The 19,161-nt window shown below is 33.2% G+C and overlaps 1 protein-coding gene across 2 annotated transcripts in view; it reads left to right on the top strand.

Annotated features, from left to right (window-relative positions):
• Nucleotides 1–18,667, top strand: part of LOC134687025 (retinol dehydrogenase 12-like) — a 90,075-nt gene extending 71,408 nt beyond the window's left edge. For both annotated transcript variants that reach the window (XM_063546949.1, XM_063546948.1), the window contains 7 exons: nucleotides 3,156–3,241; nucleotides 5,069–5,276; nucleotides 7,562–7,596; nucleotides 12,393–12,596; nucleotides 16,098–16,248; nucleotides 17,808–17,934; nucleotides 18,531–18,667. In XM_063546949.1, the coding sequence (XP_063403019.1) occupies nucleotides 3,156–3,241; nucleotides 5,069–5,276; nucleotides 7,562–7,596; nucleotides 12,393–12,596; nucleotides 16,098–16,248; nucleotides 17,808–17,934; nucleotides 18,531–18,636 (917 nt within the window). In that variant the 3' untranslated portion in view covers nucleotides 18,637–18,667. The remainder of the gene's footprint in view (nucleotides 1–3,155; nucleotides 3,242–5,068; nucleotides 5,277–7,561; nucleotides 7,597–12,392; nucleotides 12,597–16,097; nucleotides 16,249–17,807; nucleotides 17,935–18,530) is intronic.
• Nucleotides 18,668–19,161: the final 494 nt, after the last annotated feature.

The following is a 19,161-nucleotide window of genomic DNA, read 5'->3' as shown; positions in this document are numbered from 1 at the left end:
GCCTTAAATTGACGGTTCGAAAGATAAGCACTGGACTCAGTTTTGGTAAGGATTTACTATCATAGGGTTCAAAGGTCAAAGTCAGGGCCAGTATGACCTAATTTTGCCACATGAAACACCCAAGCCATTACAAAATGCATTATGCAACTACATACCAAGTTTGATTTTCATGAATTGAATGGTAATTCCTTTATACATTTTTAACTTTGTGTGTGTGTGTGTGTGTGTGGAGGGGGGGGGGGGGCAATAACGTACAAGTTTAACTTAAACATTACAACCACACATCAATCGCACAAGTATACGCCCTGTAAAACTTAGAAATATTATATGAAATAGGAATCAATCCTTAATTGACATTGAATAATTTGAAGTTTATTTCTTGGCCATGCAATGAAAATCTGTCCTTTGATTACGTTTTCTGAGTGGTGGGGTTTTAATAAGGAAGTTATCAAATTTATACGAAATAGTGACAAGAAATTTAAATTCTCATAAAAATAAAAATTATCATCTTTTTAAGCCGAAAATCACAAATTCTTCGTCGCATTTCGTCTATAATTATTCTAGGTATATATCCATCTGCTTTCTCTGTATTTCTCTGAGTGTCTTTTAATCTCTGGCATGCATTATTCTGTAATTAGAAGTAGACATACACTTTAACTTAATTTTCGTCATATCGTTTTTGTCAAACCATCTTTATAGCTTTAAACTGACTTCAATAATTTTTATTACTTATTTGCAATTGTTTTTTTGCACAACTCTATTGAAGTATTGTTTACTCGACTTCGATGAGATTTTATTTTTATGCTCTTCCATTTTTCATCATGTAAGATGCTTATAAAAAGCCAACTTGACTATTTCTCTTTTATTTATTTTTTTTAAATTGTAGGGTATTATATCTGTGTTTTTTTACACCTCCAGAAGTTTAAGCAAGTGCTCGTATTAATATCGACACTTTCAATAAACGTTTCCTTAATTTGAAAGATGGCCGAAAGATACCAGAGGATGAGTCAAAAATGAGAAAATAAACTGACAACGCCATTGCTAAAAATAAAAAGACAAACAGACAGATAATAGTACAGAAGAAACAAAATAGAAAACTAAAGTCTAAGCAACACCAACCTCACCAAAAACTTGGGGTGATATCAGGTAATCCGGAATGGTAAGCAGATCCTGCTCCACATGTGGCACCCGTCATGTTGCTTATGTTATTACAAATCCGGTAAATAGTCTGATTCTGTAGGTCACATTCATGAAAAGGGAAAGGGTATTATAGTTATGACGTAAGGAACATATCCGATATTATCTGTGAAACGGTTATTCCATAACGGTCAACCATTAAAACCGTTTAAATGGTCTGCTAGAGTATTCAACGATAGCTTTCCATTCACTAATAAAATTTAAGGTTTTATCAAGGATCAAAAATGAATAAAGGTTTTTACATCGATCATCGTATTGTTTAACATCTGTCATTACAATGATTACTGTGATTTAGCACCAAAAAAATCCATATGAAATGGTGAACAAAAAGTTTATAAAGGCAATATAATTAAGCTGCATATGGTGAGGGTATAACAAAATATAAACATTTGCAAATTATAAACTTATGTGGTTGAAAATAGTGGAATCGGTTATAAGGTACTAAAGAAGTAACGATGTTGACATTTTAATCAATGACCAAAGAAAGATATCAGACAAAATGTTAACACAATTAATTGTTTTATTCATATGAATCTAACAGACCGACTCGGTTCGAAGGTCCATAGAACTTATAATGTAAAATCTTTAAGATCATTATACAGGATATAAACGTCACTATCCTGGCAAAACACACTTTTAATAATTAACAATATGAAGCTGCAGCTGGTAAATGCAACTTCATTTGCACACTTATTCTGACAAACTACAATATCACTGTGTATCGAAATCACAAAAATAATGAACCCCGAGGAAAGCACAAAAAGGAAAGTCCCTAATTAAATGGCAAAATCAAAAGCTCAAACACATCAAACGAATGGATAACAACTGCCATATTCTTGACTTGGTACAAGCATTTTTTAATATAGAAAATGGTGGAGGAACCTGGGTTTATAGCTAGCTAAAGCTATCACTTGTATGACAGTCGCATTTAATTCCGTTATATTGACAACGATGTGTGAACAAAATATGAATGTCCAAAAATAGGGATACAGCAGTCATCATTGTGTTATTATCTTTATCACTATAATAAAAACAAACAAATATGTAAACAACATTACCGTGGCACAATAACACAATGAGAGGATGTACAAGTACAGAGCCCATTTTATGTAACAAAGATCACAAAAAGACACATAGAAAAGCATATTAGCCAAAATGAAAGATAAGAATACAAAGAACAACAATGACGGAATGTTTTAGTACAAAGTCACGTCATTGTAACAACGAAACATTAAAAGGTATATAGTCCATGCAAAAATGAAAGACTAGAATACAAAATTTATCATCAAGCAATAACATATGACGGGATGTAGAAGTACAGAGCTTCGTCAAATGGATACCACAAAAGACCCAGACTAAACAGTAAAATTAATATTCATAAAGATAAATTAAAGAATATTATAACACATTAATAAGATGATAAAGAACGTCAGTACTAACAATTTATACTTCAAGACCTTCGTATATTATTTGTGAACCCGTTTTAGATTTCTAATGTATAAACAAATTTCTCAAATATCAAAAGCAACTTGATTTGGAATATGAAGTCATTCTGAACTTATGAAGAGTACAAAATTATTGTTTCTGTTGAAAGAATGAAGTGAATATCTAATTGCTGTGTTTCGTTTGATATGAACCGAATTTTGCTATTCATTGATGACTTAGTGCTGACATGGGAAATGAAAATATTAACATAAATCCGACTCAAATGACAAGAAGGAAATTCGGAAATAATTGTTTATCCTTTAATCCATTTTAATAAATTAAATTGATGTCATTTGTGCTATCTGCAAGACATAGAGTTATGCTGAATAATCTAAGCTGGTAACTAAAAAACACTTTCAAAATGAAAATCTGCATTGTATACATTCGTAGATTCATAAGGAGAACACAAAAGGTACACTTACACACCCAAGTTCACCAAGGATCATATTTTTATTGTTTATTTATAATTACAGGTATTGGATATGAAACAGCCAAATGGATAGCTTTCCTTGGTGCCAAAGTTGTCGTTGCTTGTCGTTCTGAAGAAAGAGCAAATGAGGTAGACATAATATAAAATAGTTTTCATAGTGATACATGATTACGAATGTGCTATGCAGTTCATATTACTGGTCAGGTTTTATTTCAAGTTTTACGTCCTAAAATCAGTATCAAACTGATTAAAGGATACCCAATATAAAACTGTTCGTTGTTTTTTTTTATTTCTGTTGAAGTATGAAACCATAGTTATTACATTATAATCTAAAGCGTCATTAATTTGTGATTGTGATACATTTTATTTCAATCAAAACTCAGAACGACGACCAACAGCTCATATCATATCTTGTGTTAAGAACAAACTCGTTGAACTGCATCAACAGGAATGGCTAAATGCATTGGAAGATATGCCTAAATTACGAACATTTAAAAACATAAAACTGACTACAATGAAGAGCCATACTTGAAAAAGTGTTTATCAAGACAACAACGATCAGTAATAGCCCGAATGCGAAGCGGAACTTACCCTTTAGAGATCGAAAAGGGCAGATTTCGTAATGTGCCATTTGACCAACGCCTTTGTAAAATGTGCAAGCCTCAATCAATAGAGGACGAATCCCATCTCTTGCTGTTTTGTGAACGCTTTGACGAACGGACGAACGGACGCACAGACCAGAAAACATAATGCCCCTCTACTATCGTAGGTAGGGCATAATAAATGAATATTTTAATATTTAAGTGCAACCTGAATTATAACAAACAATTATCGTATATATATACATTGTTAAAAATAAAATAAATGAATAAATATAGTTCAAATTTACACGCAAATTATAGCGAGGCACGTTAACAGTTGATCACAGATTGTCTGATGGCAAAACAGTTCAAAATAAAGTTAGAAACAAGCTTGCTGTAATAACAAAACAAATGTTTAAATTTGATATTCGCTGGAAGCGTAGTTAAGTCTATGTTGTACTTATCCCGGATATTATTAAATAATGTTGTTAGTAATTGTTCAAAGCGTTCGTCCGTCCGTCCGTTCGTCCGTCTGTCCCGCTTCAGGTTAAAGTTTTTGGTCAAGGTAGTTTTTGATGAAGTTGAAGTCCAATCAACTTCAAACTTAGTACACATGTTCCCTATGATATGATCTTTCTAATTTTAATGCCAAATTAGAGTTTCTATCACAATGTCACGGTCCACTGAACATAGAAAATGAAAGTGCGAGTGGGGCATTCGTGTACTGAGGACACATTCTTGTTCATTCATATGTTTTTGCACAAAACATTATATAAATAATCTCATCATATAAAAATGTATTAAAATAGTGTACGTTAGACGCACGTTTCGTCTACAAAAGACTCATCACTGACATGAGAGTCTGTAACGTACCAAAGTTCAGAATGGTTTAGCTTAATACGTAACAGTTTGAGATAGTCTAGTATAGGGTAGAGAAAAGGGAACACTGTTTCAATGACCTTTTTTCCGACGTAGTCGGTATAGTTTCGGTTTGTGCCCTTTGAACTTGAGGACGCTTAACTATGACAACAAAATACGCATGCTTGAAAAACCTTTCTGTGATTGGACAAAATGCTGTCATGGTGGGTGATTTAGTTGTGATTAAAAAAACGTCTCGTTAATTATATCGTGATGGAAAGCAAGATGTTACAAAGATTTATATTTTTATTAAAATATTTTTTTCTCCAATAGCTCTTTGCATCCATGGCAGCTGTTTATTCGGGACAATTATATAATTTTTAATGTAAACTTTGTTGTACGAACGTAAATGACTTTGAACGCACCTACGCATGTGAGATTTCCGCGTTTAAAAAAAAAACATGTACTCAAATTTAAATACGTCGGATGTCTGTTTTAAAGATACTCTTATTTCTAGGCCATTAACAAAATCAAAGCAGAATATCAAGCAGAGAAAGACAGAGGAACCGAAGGAATAATTCAAGATAGGGATCTAAATATAGAATTTATGCAGCTTGACCTTAGTTCATTAAAGTCGACCAAACGTTTCATTGATGAATACAAGTCATCAGGGAGAAAGCTTCACACTCTCATCTGTAATGCCGGTATAGCTATGCATGAGCAAGGTATGAATAAGAAGCATAAGAAATGACTTCGAAAACAAACAAATAACTATGGTATACTAGTATTTAACCGAAGAGGTAGCACGGTAGTATTTCCTTGCCCATAGAGATAATAATAGTCTTTTTAGAATATTCACCACTTTCTAACACCGCTCAAAATTCTAAATAAACAGTAAACTGAAGTACTTTCATAATGATATTCACAAATGAATTTAAATATTTGTTATGGCCGTTTACTTTTTTTGCTATCTTTAAAACCTTAGTCCACTTGTGCTTTAATGTTTTTATCATGAAGTGAATACAAAATTTTAAAATATTCTCAAAAATTCTGTTTGACCTGTATGTAAAATTGTTTCTTAAAGTTCTATACCAGTTTGGGAATATATGTTCAGTTGATACTGTATTTTTTCCCAATCACACTGTTCAGATACATTGACTTGAGAAGGATACACAAAATAGTAACCTTAATTCCGGAATGCAAATCCTACCGTGCTACCAAGAGTTTCATGACAAACAAAAAGAACCTTCACAAAGGTAACAGAAAACAGAACTTTGATCAAAGAAAATAATATCTGTCGAATTATCGAAATGACTTAATAAAAATGTTAGAAATTAGTATCTAGTCATTCCCCGATGTCCATATCTTGACAAGCCATTTTGAATATTCAAATCATTATAAAAATATGAGTAACACAAACTTCACACGTAGCGAGACCGGGCGGATTGACAGGATCAAATCCCCAAAGATATAAAGCTTATAACTCCGTGGTTCATACTATGCGTGCCATGCAAATTCAATTTTGCCAATAAAGGTCGATTAAAAAATACATGATTATGCAGAGATAACTTAAAATGTTTTAATAAAGGTCCAAAGTAAGCAATCAGAACTTGTTGCCTATATGATCATAATGTTTCTGAATTATAGTCTTCGAATGTCGATTTGTCAGAGTTGTCCATTTAGGAGATAAGCTCCGACGACATCAATTGGTGATTTGATGGTCGCAAATTAAGTTTACTGGCGACGCGTGTTGCCATGAAAATTAATGACATTGTCCAATCAAAATTACCGTTACAAACGTTGTTGCATAGAATGAAGGATAACCGGGTGTAAGGTTGTTGCCAGCGTTTGTAATCTGAGGGAAACGGAATATCGGAAATCGTGAAGAAAGACATTAGACAGAAACATTTGGAAATAAAAAAGAAGATAACAAAACTGCACTAACAATTAGTCGGATGTACACATAAATGTACAATTATTACTTGCACTTTTTTCCCCACAAAAGAAAAGTTTTATTAGGTAGTCCGGAAAAGTAACTGTTATTATATTCCCACGTTTTCTCCTGTCAAAATCATAGAGCACTCTTATTTTGGATATAAGAAAACCAATAGGTAAATCTGTCTGTTCGTCTGTCCCGGTTCAGGTTAAAGTTTTAGTTTAACGTTTTTGGTCAAGGACGTTTTTATGAAATCAAATTAATTTGAAACTTGGTACAAAGATTAATGTTCCTTATGCTATGATATTTCTAATAAGGCTATCTCTTTCGTTGCGCAATATGTAATGTTGCTTGTTTGTCAATTGATCTGCTGTTAACCATTGATAAACTATTTGGATTGATTGATTGCTTGCTGGTATATTGTACATCTACTTGGCTAGATATTTTTTTTATTGGTGAAGGAAGCCGGAGTGACTGGAGAGAACCATCGAACTTCGGTCTGAAAACTCACATTCATAGCGAATTAGAAAAGAACATGAACGCAAGACTGCAATTTGGATTTATAAACATCTTACATATATTTCTATGCCCTTGGCACCTACGATAGTAGAGGGGCATTATGTTTTCTGGTCTGTGCGTCCGTTTGTCCGTTCGTTCGTCCGTCTGTCCCGCTTCAGGTTAAAGTGTTTGGTCAAGGTAGTTTTTGATGAAGTTGAAGTCCAATTAACTTGAAACTTAATATACATGTGCCCTATGATATGATCTTTCTCATTTTAATGCCAAATTATAGTTTTGACCCCAATTTCACGGTCCACTGAACATAAAAAATGATAGTGCAAATTTCAGGTTAAAGTTTTTGGTCAAGGTAGTTTTTGATAAAGTAGAAGTCCAATCAACTTGAAACTTAGTATACATTTTCCCTTTGATAAGATCATTCTAGTTTTAATGCCAAATTAGAGAATTTATTCCAATTTCACGTTCCACTAAACACAGAAAATGATAGTGCGAGTGGGGCATCCGTGTACTGTGGACACTTTCTTGTTTGAAACGAATATTTTTTTTTTATCGTTACAGCGTATACAGAAGATGAAAACGAACTTATGTTCCAGGTAATATTTCATTGCACATAATTTCTACAAAAAGGGGAGAATATATAAGGGAATACAAAAAACTGCAAGTCTAAAAAGACAAATCAACACCTTGGACAATAAACAACTTTAACTAGGCAAAGACAACAGTACAATTAAACCTAGATATTGAGAAAAAAACAAAATAACCAAAACAGAAGAAACATTGCACAAATTAAACCGAGGCAAACGCAACACGACATGTCAAGACATAGAAGTTTAAACGAAGTTGTAATATGGCATAGTTGACTTCTGCATTCAAGACAAAATATTTGATTTTAATGTATTTTCAGTTTGAAACACTTTACAATTATTTCTGTTAAAACATTAGCGGTATACAATTTACTTTAACAGATAACAATTTCGACAACTAGTTTCTCTTCATTGATACTTTCGGCCACAATATGTGAAAATAAAACAAATATGAAACCGTTGAAGAAATTATAAAACCCCAAGAATATCAACATCCGGACAAGAATCAGAGTTTTGCAAGAGCGAGATATATTCATAGATTGATAATGTGGATACTAAACAATTCCAGAGATATGTTATAGTACATAACATCAAAGACTATTTCTACGCTTTACATAAGTATTCCCCATTCCAAACTTAAATATCGATTGAAAGAATTAGGCCTTCTGTGTTGTTTCTTAAAAAAACGAATGGCCAACTAAGATACAAGTATCATGATTTTATTGCTAGAGGGTTACTTTCTTAGAAAGAAAAGAAGTTAGCAGTATCCTTTGACTTTACTTTCCGCTATGGATGATGTTTTCTCACGAAATAATTTAAAATTTAGTGATTTTGTTGAACTCATCTATCCCATCGAACTAGAGATAGAGACAATGATAAACATATACAGTTAAATCTGTCTCATATCTAGAAACTAACATCTAGAAATTGACAATGAGAGATTTATAATTCAAAACAACTAGTGGTCAGTATTGAGATATTTTTTGGGTGAAGATTGCATGAAATGCAATCAAAACCCTATGGTACTGAATTGATACCTAAATCTTTCAAGGTTTATCACTACCTTTTCAATACAAAAGCATTGTACATAATAATCCTTTTACCTTGAATACTTAATTATACATTTCTGAACATCCTAGCCACAAAAATTTCGAGAAACTTATTAATGAAATATACATTCAGTTATTCAAGTTACAAAATGGTGTTACACTTGTCAGGAAAACTTCATTACTTGCAGTTAACTAAAAAACAATATAAATGTCAAAGTAATATTTAAAATTGGAGCCATCTTCCCTTGTCCAAAATTGTAGTTGAATCAACTACAACCAATGCTTACATACAATTTGACTTCCCAATCGTCAATTAAAGCAATCGTTATACTTAAAAGCCTTTTTATTATCGAATAATATGCGTCTTTGATCAATAGCCTTCAATTTGTAAAAAAAGATGTGTATCCGCTTTTATATTAGTTATAAAATCGAAAATAGTCTATAGATGATATAACGATATAACAACAACTATTCAGCCATTACATTTTATATAGAAGTTCGTATTTCCGCCCAAGGCGACGTCACTGACAATGCGACGTCGACAATAAACGTACAATAGTTGGAACGTTATGTTCCCGCGATAATCTCAACATACTGGGGCCGCGAAAAGTAAAAATTATCACAATTTTTATAAAAATCTCAATTGTCCATTGATAAATCGTTTCACTGATAAATAACTGTCCATCAATAAATAATATCACTTTGAAATTGTCTCTCGCGTTGTGTTTTTCTTTGTAATACTGAGCAAATCATATAAAAACGGAAATTACATTTAGCGATTAAATTCAATTAAAGTCTCTCATGAAATAGAATAAAGATCAACTTTGCACTAAACGTGTAATTGTTTATGTTCATCGACATCACTGGTGAATCCACTTCTGTATCGTCTCTCGGGCCTTTAGGCTAGCTTTTCGTTTCGGTCTGTTCTCCATATGTTCCTGTTCATCAATTGGAACGTTAGAATTGTTTGTCATCGTTTGTGTTACTTCCAACGGATATAATTTGCGATCGGTCTTGTAGTTTCTCCTATGTTGGTCCTAAGAAATTCACGTAACAACATATGGTATTCGGATTTCCATCTTTTCCTTTTTCTGCAGTTGTTAACTATTCTGATACGAGTGGTGCTCGATTTCCTATGTACTGGATGATCAGGATTGGCTTTTCTTGAAATTTCTGTTGTTTCAGTCACCTTCTTCCTGAATCGCCGTCCTTTCTGTTCTTGTATAATTTCTCCGTACCCATTCAACATATCTGGGGTTTTAATGAGGTTTGTAGTGACGTTTTGTGTCCTTTTTTTCGTAACGGTTGAATTTGTAGGTAATTCATCAGAGTTTTCTTTCCATGCTAACCTAGCGAAGGCTTTAATATATGTGTTATCTTCTTCGATCTCCTTACTATTGATTCCTATAGAGTCCGAATTCCAAAGTTTCTCTGGATTGTATTCAACAGCAACGTGTGAAATATTAAGCGTGTGATCTTTCGACGTGTTCAACTCTTTACTGTATGTAGGTCCTGAGAGCAAATATCCGATCTTTGATTTCACGGCGGTCGGACCGTTTCCCCGTACAATATGGTCTTCTACAATGTCCCAGTAGTGATCTGCACCTACAAGCAAGGATATATCAAACGAATCTTGCTCTGTCATCGTGTGCGCTAACTTTAAACCACGTAAATATTCATATTCCGTATCAATGTTACTCATTTGATTTTGTAGAGGCATAGCGATGAAAGGTACTATCAGTACTTTGATTGGCATTACGTGTCCTGCATCGGTTTTCAGGTAGACTGTTGTGTTTTCTAAGTGTCTCGCGGTTTTCTCTTTACCTTCAAATGCCGATAACTGTGTAATTTCTGTTCCCTCTATCTGTAAGTGAAGTTTATTCGCTACTTCCTGCGTTAAAAACGATCTTTGTGCTCCTTCGTCAAGGAGAATGTTCGTATCCATAAAGTGTTGGTTCGCTCCAACTTGTGCTACGGCGGTTTTCAACAGTACATTTGATCGTGATTCATTCGATTTTGAATACAAAATGGTAGTATCGTGTTCCGTTGTATGACTATCTTTTACGAGGTGAACGTTTGTCGAATTCAAAGATGGCGGGTTTGGCGGGTTTAGCGGGCTGCTACTCTGGTTATCATTTGCGCGGAAATTCGTATGCGATGAAGTATTACCTCCATTTCTATCGCTTTCTTCATTACCTGGTTTTATGTCGTTTGATTTGTGGGCATTACATAAGCTTGTATGGTGTTTTCTGTTACAATATCTACATGTATTCTCAGATTTACATTCGTTAAGTCTGTGGTTACCAAGGCAGTTAAAGCATAACTTATCTCGTTTTACTACGTCCATGCGGGATTCCGTGTCGGTTATATTACTGCAATAAGTAGGTGCGTGCATTTCATGACAGAAAACGCAAGGTCTTGTCTCAATATTCTTAAAAGATTTGGACTTTGCCGAGTTCGCTCCGGCAAAGAAAGACGATGTTGTGGGCAAATGGTTTGTCGACTCTATCTCTTGTCCTGCGTCCATTATATTGATCTCATCTAAAAGGCTTTTACGGAGGTCCCGTAATACCCAAGTTTGTATTCTGTGTTCTCGCGCGAGATGTTGTCTGACTTCCCCGGGTAATTTCTTCATAATAATTGGAACAAGTAGAGTGCCGTATGTTTCTTGTGTCTGACCTAAAGCTTCTAATCCCCTGACGTAACTTTCCATTTTATCGTAAAAGCTTCGTAAGCTTGTTATCTGATTTCTAGGCGAAGGGATTTCTAATAATGCCTGCATGTATGCATTTATGATTTTGTCTTGTTGACCGAACCTCTCTTTTAATAGATTTACGGCTTCATCGTAGTTTACATTTGTAAGTGCGAACCCCGCTATAGAATCTTGTGCTTCATGTTCTAGCTGTGCTTTCAAGTAATTGAATTTTTGTACATTTGTAAGTGACAAGTTAAAGTGTACGGCCGACTCATATGAGTCCCAGAAAGTTTGCCATTCTAAGATGTTGCCTAAGAATATTGGAAGCGAAAGTTTGGGTAGGCGGTGACTACTAGCTGACGAAAATGTGCTTTGCTGTGAGTTGAATGTATGACTGGCTTGTACAGACGGGTTCTCAAACGACTGTGCGTTGTGTGGGTTGTCTATGTTGTGCGTTGGTACAAACGGTATAGTTTCTGGATTTAAAGTGTGGGTTGTTGTATGTGAATCAATATGACGGGACTGTGGTGTTTGGACATTTTGTATGAACTTACGTATGTGACGAATCTTTGTTTCCATATCCACTGAATATTCATCTGAATCCACTATCTCATTTTCCACATCTTCCGGTTCTGTTAACTTTAGAATTTGTTCGTTTAAGTCCTCAAACAATGTTTGTTTTTGCACTAGTTTTCCGAGAGTTGCAATAACTTCTTCTTCGTCGAAATTCGAATTCTCCTTTGCTTCATCTAATCTTCGGAATAATCTGGTAACAGCGCTTCTGTTCCCCGATCGGACTGATTTCAATTTTACGAGATCCATTGGTCAAGGCACCATAAATATAGATGATATAACGATATAACAACAACTATTCAGCCATTACATTTTATATAGAAGTTCGTATTTCCGCCCAAGGCGACGTCACTGACAATGCGACGTCGACAATAAACGTACAATAGTTGGAACGTTATGTTCCCGCGATAATCTCAACATAGTCAATCATAGTTAATATGGCACAAAACACAATGAGCTCAATGGAATTTCATTTTATTTTGTTGTAGGTAAACTACTTAAGTCATCTTCTTATAGCGTTACATTTGATACCAGTAATGAAAGAGAGCGGAAGTGACGATTGTCGAATAGTTATGGTATCCAGTGCAGCCCACTTAATGGCGTCTTTTGATGTAACCAAAATTCAAGGAAATCATTTGTCTAAAGACAAGTTTGACAGACTTAAATACTATGGCAATTCCAAACTTTACCAGGTACGTCAAGATTCAACAAATTCATTCCTTCAAAGGGCATTCATCCTGAAAAATTCACTAGCAAAACCAAAACCAACACACCTGACTTTTTTCATAAATAACCTTGATTACAAAAAAAGACTGAATTTTGAATTCGAAGCATGAATGTATCATTGACTCTTTAACGGCAATTCAATGCGAATTTGGAAGGCTAGAAAAACCACAGTTCCGATGGTCTAACTTTTTTGGATAACTCGACACCTTTCAGTCTATAAATTTCTTTTGTACGAGTTCCGTCGGCAAAGATGTTGATGGATTTTTATAGTGACAACTGTCAAAAAAGTTGTCACTATCAAAAGAATAAACTGCACAGGGATCGGAAAATATCTTTTATTTCTTTGACGGACTTGGATATAACAGAATTTAACCTATTGTTATTAAAACTTGGATAGATCTGAACATGCAAATTTTGCAAGAGTTCAAATAATACAAGTATATTATTTTACACAGTGAACATGTCTATGGAAGAAGCGATTCGATAAAAACTTTTTTTTATATCAACGAACGATATTGTCTCATATTAACGAGTTGCATTGTGGGAAATTTCAGACGAATGTTAGCATTTGTACAAAGAAAGGCAGATTTCTCGGTATAAAGTAATGACTCTTTTCTTGAAACAGTGTGACATTTAACACATCATAAGTCTGGTGTATAATTTCCATGAATGATTTTATGTAATAACAAGCAAGGTGTATTTAAACGGAAAAAATGAATTGTTGAATAAATGAAACATTAATGCAAGATTTATCATTTGTAAATGTACACATTCTGTAAATATCATGTAGCAAATTTAGTGGAATGCAATTGAGATGAATTCAATTGTTTGCTAAGCCAAAATCACCTATAAGTCAAAGATACTGCTATATTTTATTATATCTCTGCGATATGTGTCTTATATCATAGCTATGATTTTTTAATATAAAAAATTTATGAATGCGACACTTTTCTAATATAACCGCTATAGTTTTCTAACATAAAATGAATACGATGACACGTCACAATGCATGCCAAGAAACTGATGTAAAAAGAAAAACGATGTAACATATATTTTTGATCTATAAGATAAAATTAAACAGACATGGCAAAATGCAATTACACGAGTTCGCTTTTCTATTTGTATCTTTATTTACGTTTACATCACTTATATGTTCATTGGAAGTATTCGGAGGCCAAATCGATAAATAATTAGATGGTGTAAGGACTAAAAAACATGCGAAACGAAGCAACATATTCTCGACACTTTTCCATGTAAATTGCTTATTTTATACTTTTTTATGATTTGGATAAAGGTTTTACATTTTTATTAATCAAATACTTTATGATTTGGATAAAGGTTTTACATTGTTATTATTCAAATACTAGAATTTGAGGCAAATCGATGACCACGAATATTGTTTTCAATCAAATGGTTTAACCGACTAATTCAATTTGAAGTGATGATGAAATGAATTTAAATGCGGTTGTAAATATTCTACCGACCTTTTAGATTCTAATTACTGGTCACACCGCTATAGCATATTCACCTTGGTAATATCGAAAAAGACAAAAAATATCATTACTTAAAAGAAACATTCATTCAAACAATCCAATCCGATACAGCTCCAAATTACAATGAACATTCAAATGGTATAATAAATAATCCAAACTAATTAAAATGTACAAATTCTGATTCCCGAACTTTGAAGATACTAACTGAGTAGCCTCAGACTATAAATTGGACAACTTCAGATACAATGAAAATCAAAAATCTTGTCAAACAGAAATTGTATTAATTATTAACATAGAAAAATAATTTTTAGAAGGAAAACAGTTTATGGATATCAAAGACTTTTCCCGTTGGTAAATCGATATCTCTATGAACATAATCGGCTCGCCGCGTGGACTATTTTTTACATCGGGATGACCGTGAGGGCATTCCGATGTATTGTTGCCTCAGAGATTTGACTTTCGTTTTTGACTAGTAACCGATCGTATAAATTCGCGAACATTTCTTAGGGCAAAATAACAATCCGTATCGCTTGCTATAAATTCATTTCTTCAATGAGTTCTAAAAAAAATTATTAGAACACAAATAATTAAGATGTAAATGTCTTTTGACGTTAGAAATGTGTATATATCTTTTTCTATATATTTGTAAATTAAGATCGTTCAGTTTGAGGACTGGAAAGCAGTTATTTATAATGGGAAAATGTTAAAGATTTATAGATCTAAGAAGATGGTGCATGAGTTCGAATGAGAGCACTTTCCATCAAAGTAATAATTTGTTAAAAGTAAACCATTATAGATCAAAGTATGGCCTTAAACATGGAGCCTTGGCTCACAGTGAACACCACGCTCTATAGGAACAAATACATTACTAGTGTTAAACCATTCAAACAGGGAAAACAACGATCTAATATGCATAAAAAAAAAGAGTTTCAAAAGTACAGGTCAGATTTTGTCGAATCAACCTGAACGAGGACAGTATGATTCATCTTTGTCACAAGTTAGTTTCATTATTATCAATAAAGAAAGTTTTCCATGCGTGCGTTGCGAGCATATCGGTTATATATTATTTCGGTGCGTTCATTATAAAATTTGCTAATAAATATGTGAACAAACATTTTGATACTTAGCTGTTTGATTACGACATTGTTTATTAATTCCTTATTTGATTAGTTTTGCATCTAAAACCAATTGAGAAATTTGTAAGATGTTACCAAAAACAATTTGAATTTAAGCAATGGTCTTAAAACTGCTTATTTACATACAATACTACTAAGAAGTAAAATCACAAAAACACTGAACTCAAAGGAAAAATCAAAACAGAAAGTCCCTTATCAAATGGTAAAATCAAGTGACAAAACATACCAAACGAATGGATAACAACTGTCATATTTCTGACTCGGTACTGGCATTTTTTTAAATTTGAAAATGTTGGATTGAACCTGGTTTTATAGCGCTTAACCTCTCCCGTGTATGACAGGGTTTTCAAATTCTGTCATATTCACAACGATGCGTGAATAAAACAGACACACTAGGTAAAATTGTCAAAAGATGGGTACATCAGTCTACTATTAATACTAATATATAAGTACTAATATTGATATAACAAAAACACCGCTATGATATTTCAAAAGTATCGCATTGATATAAGAACTAATAGCATTTGTTTATTTATGTATATAAGAAAAACACAGCCCTTCAATTTTACACGGACATAAACTTAAGATTCTAACTAACTTCTGAATGTATATTTAGACTCAATTGTTGTTTATATTTGAACAATTAGTTTTAAAGTTAGTATTTTCTTAATTTTTCGTTGCCGAAAAAACATTTTCCGCATGAAATGTCTGCATATTTACAATTGATATAAGACAATATCGCTATGTGATATAAGAAGTTTTTATCAATACCCTTCTTCCAGAGACTGCATGTTTTCATTTGACTTCATCTATATATTGCATTGCGATATCGTTGCAGATAATGCAGATGTATTATATGAACAGAAGATTAAAAGAATCAAATGTTTCAGTTTTGAGTATACATCCTGGCATTGTAGAAACTGAAATTAATAGGAGTTTTCAAGATCTTGGGCGATGGAAATTTTTCTTTAGAGTGACTAAACTGTTTGGTAAGTTTGAAGGATTTTTGTGTGTCCTTTGTGATTAATTATTATACCCTTCGGAACTAAGTTGCGATAGGAATAATGTTTTTGACCTTTCCGTCCTTCCGTCCGTCAGTCCGTCAGGCCTGTTTTTGTCATCTCAACTCTTCTGAAATCACACAACAGAATTTCATGAAACCTTTTTAGATAATAAGGACATATGAAGATGTGCATATCGACAGGAAATTATGATTCAATTTTGTTTTCTAGGAGTTATACGCCCAATTGAACTTATTTGCTTCAATTTAAGTTTGTCATCGCAACTCCTCTGAAACCAAGCAACAGAATTTATTTAAACTTTGTCGATAATAAGGACATACTATTTAGATGTGCATATAGACAGGAAATTATGATTCAGTTTTTTTTCTAGGAGTTATCCCCCACCCCCTCCCCTTCGAAATTATTTGCCTGAAGTTACTACTGCAACAGTTTGTAATCAAAACTTCTCTGAGAACACTCAACAAATTTTCGTGAAACCTTTTTGATAATAAGGGCATACTATGTAGATGTGAATAACGACAGGAAATTATGATTCAAATTTTTTGTCCAGTGTCAATGTGATGACATGGTTTATGTGAGCGGTCTCACTAAGGTTCTTTAATTTGTCCTCAATATTATTAATATCGTCGCTGGGCTTCAAGTTCTAAAATGTTGTAAATTACAAATTTCAAGAAAAAAATATCTCACAAACAGGCTTCGAAAATTTTGGCAAAATGCATGCTTCCAAAATGTAGTATGTGAACTTGAACATTTTCGTAAATAGCAGTGAAATAAAAACTTTGTCAATTCTGGATTATCCAAGAACTTTTTTCTCCGAAATAAAGAAATGTACAATTATTTTTCCCCCAAAGCCATTCTACAACGGTTTTCATACAACATCTTGGAAGCAAATTTTACAAACAACTGACATTGGCAACTGACATTGACGAAACGCGCGTCTGGCGTATAAAATTATAATCCTGGTACTTTTGATAACTATTTACACCACTGGGTCGATGCCACTGCTGGTGGACGTTTCGTCCCCGAGGGTATCACCAGCCCAGTAGTTAGCACTTCGGTGTTGACATGAATATCAATTATATGGTCATTTTTATAAATTTTCTGTTTACAAAACTTTGAATTTTTCGAAAAACTAAGGATTTTCTTACCCCAGGAGTAGATTACCTTAGCCGTATTTGGCACAACTTTTTGGAATTTTGGGTCCTCAATGCTCTTCAACTTTGTATTTGTTTGGCTTTTAAACTATTTTGATCTGAGCGTCACTGATGAGTCTTATGTAGACGAAACGCGCGTCTGGCGTATACAATTATGATCCTGGTACTTTTGATAACTATTTACACCACTGGGTCGATGCCACTGCTGGTGGACGTTTCGTATTACACCTAAATGTCAGAACAAGAATTTGAATGATTGTTTTGTTTACATGCTACAATATTAATTATGGTATGTTTGACTTACAGTAGAAGTCAGAATCTCTTAAAATATAACATATTTGTCTTGACTTGTTCTTATGTTGTCATTTACAGGTGTTACGAAAAATCCGATAGAGGGGGCTGAGTCATCGATCAATGCAGCAATTAACCCAGATCTCAAAGGAACAAGGGATGTTTATTTTCAAAATTGTAAACCATCATCAACAAATTCAACTGCAAGGTAAAATATACAAAATTTTTAAGCAAATAAAACAAATTTAATTCAAAACAGACAATGGAAGACAACATTGCACAAGACAACACAACACATACTTAGCAAGAAAGGACAAATCTTACACAAAATCAAACTTCGAGTTGGTTGTCCGTTGCAAAAATAAATATTTTTTTGGCGTAATAGTCCAACAAAATTATTTTACGAATGGCATTAGAAAAACTGTTACTTTTGAACTAGCGCGTTAATATCAAGACTTTCTGTCGCTGTCTAGATCAAAGCAGAGTTCATATTCATATTAAATCACATGGAACATGTTTCCCTGGATATTGGGTTTAACATTGTTAGTTAAACATCTATCACAATTCCAAACGATAAGCAAACGTTTGAATTTGTTATTGTCTTTCAAACCACTATGAAATGTTGTGTCCTTTTTACTTTGGATAATTTGGAAGGTTTTAGTTGAGTTAAAATTCTATATTTGGCATACATTATATATTTACATATATGTATTTGGTAGATCTGACACATGACATATTGACCACGAGTAAATTAACAATTAAATGATATAGTTAAACAAATATTTAGACATTATATTTAAATAGGAATATGGTTAACCAGGAGACATTGTTGAAGTTTTCACTTGAACTTTTAAAAGATTATATAACAGAAGATATAGCAAAAGATTGGATGCCAGAAATTCAGCTTTGAGTATGAAGTAACACGTATTAAAACAATGGTGCAAAGAATATATCTTAGTTAAGATACGCGTTTTATATTACTATGAACACGACATTTAATGTTCTTTCTTTCCTTTGTGACCATTTTAATTTGTATTAATAATTTTAAAATATTGTAACAAATTGAAAATATTAATGATATTTTATGTATTTATTGTTATTTATGTATATTTTTGATACCCGTCTCTGATTAATAATAAACTCATCATAGATACCAGGACTAAATTTATTATATACGCCAGACGCGCGTTTCGTCTACAAAAGACTCATCGGTGACGCTCGAATCCAAAAAAGTTAAAAAAGTCAAATAAATTACGAAGTTGAAGAGCATTGAGGACCAAATTCCTAAAAGTTTTGCCAAATACAGCGAAGGTAATCTATGCCTGAGGTAGAAAAGCCTTAGTATTTCAAAAAATTCAAAAATTTGTAAACAGTAAATTTATAAATATAACCATATCAATGACAATTCATGTCAGCACAAAAAGTACTGACTACT

This window comes from Mytilus trossulus, chromosome 10 (genome assembly GCF_036588685.1).
Source record: "Mytilus trossulus isolate FHL-02 chromosome 10, PNRI_Mtr1.1.1.hap1, whole genome shotgun sequence".
NCBI classification, from domain to species: Eukaryota; Metazoa; Mollusca; class Bivalvia; order Mytilida; family Mytilidae; genus Mytilus; species Mytilus trossulus.
The sequence above is the reverse complement of the archived record's forward strand: the minus strand, read 5'-3'. Positions and strand labels throughout refer to the sequence as shown.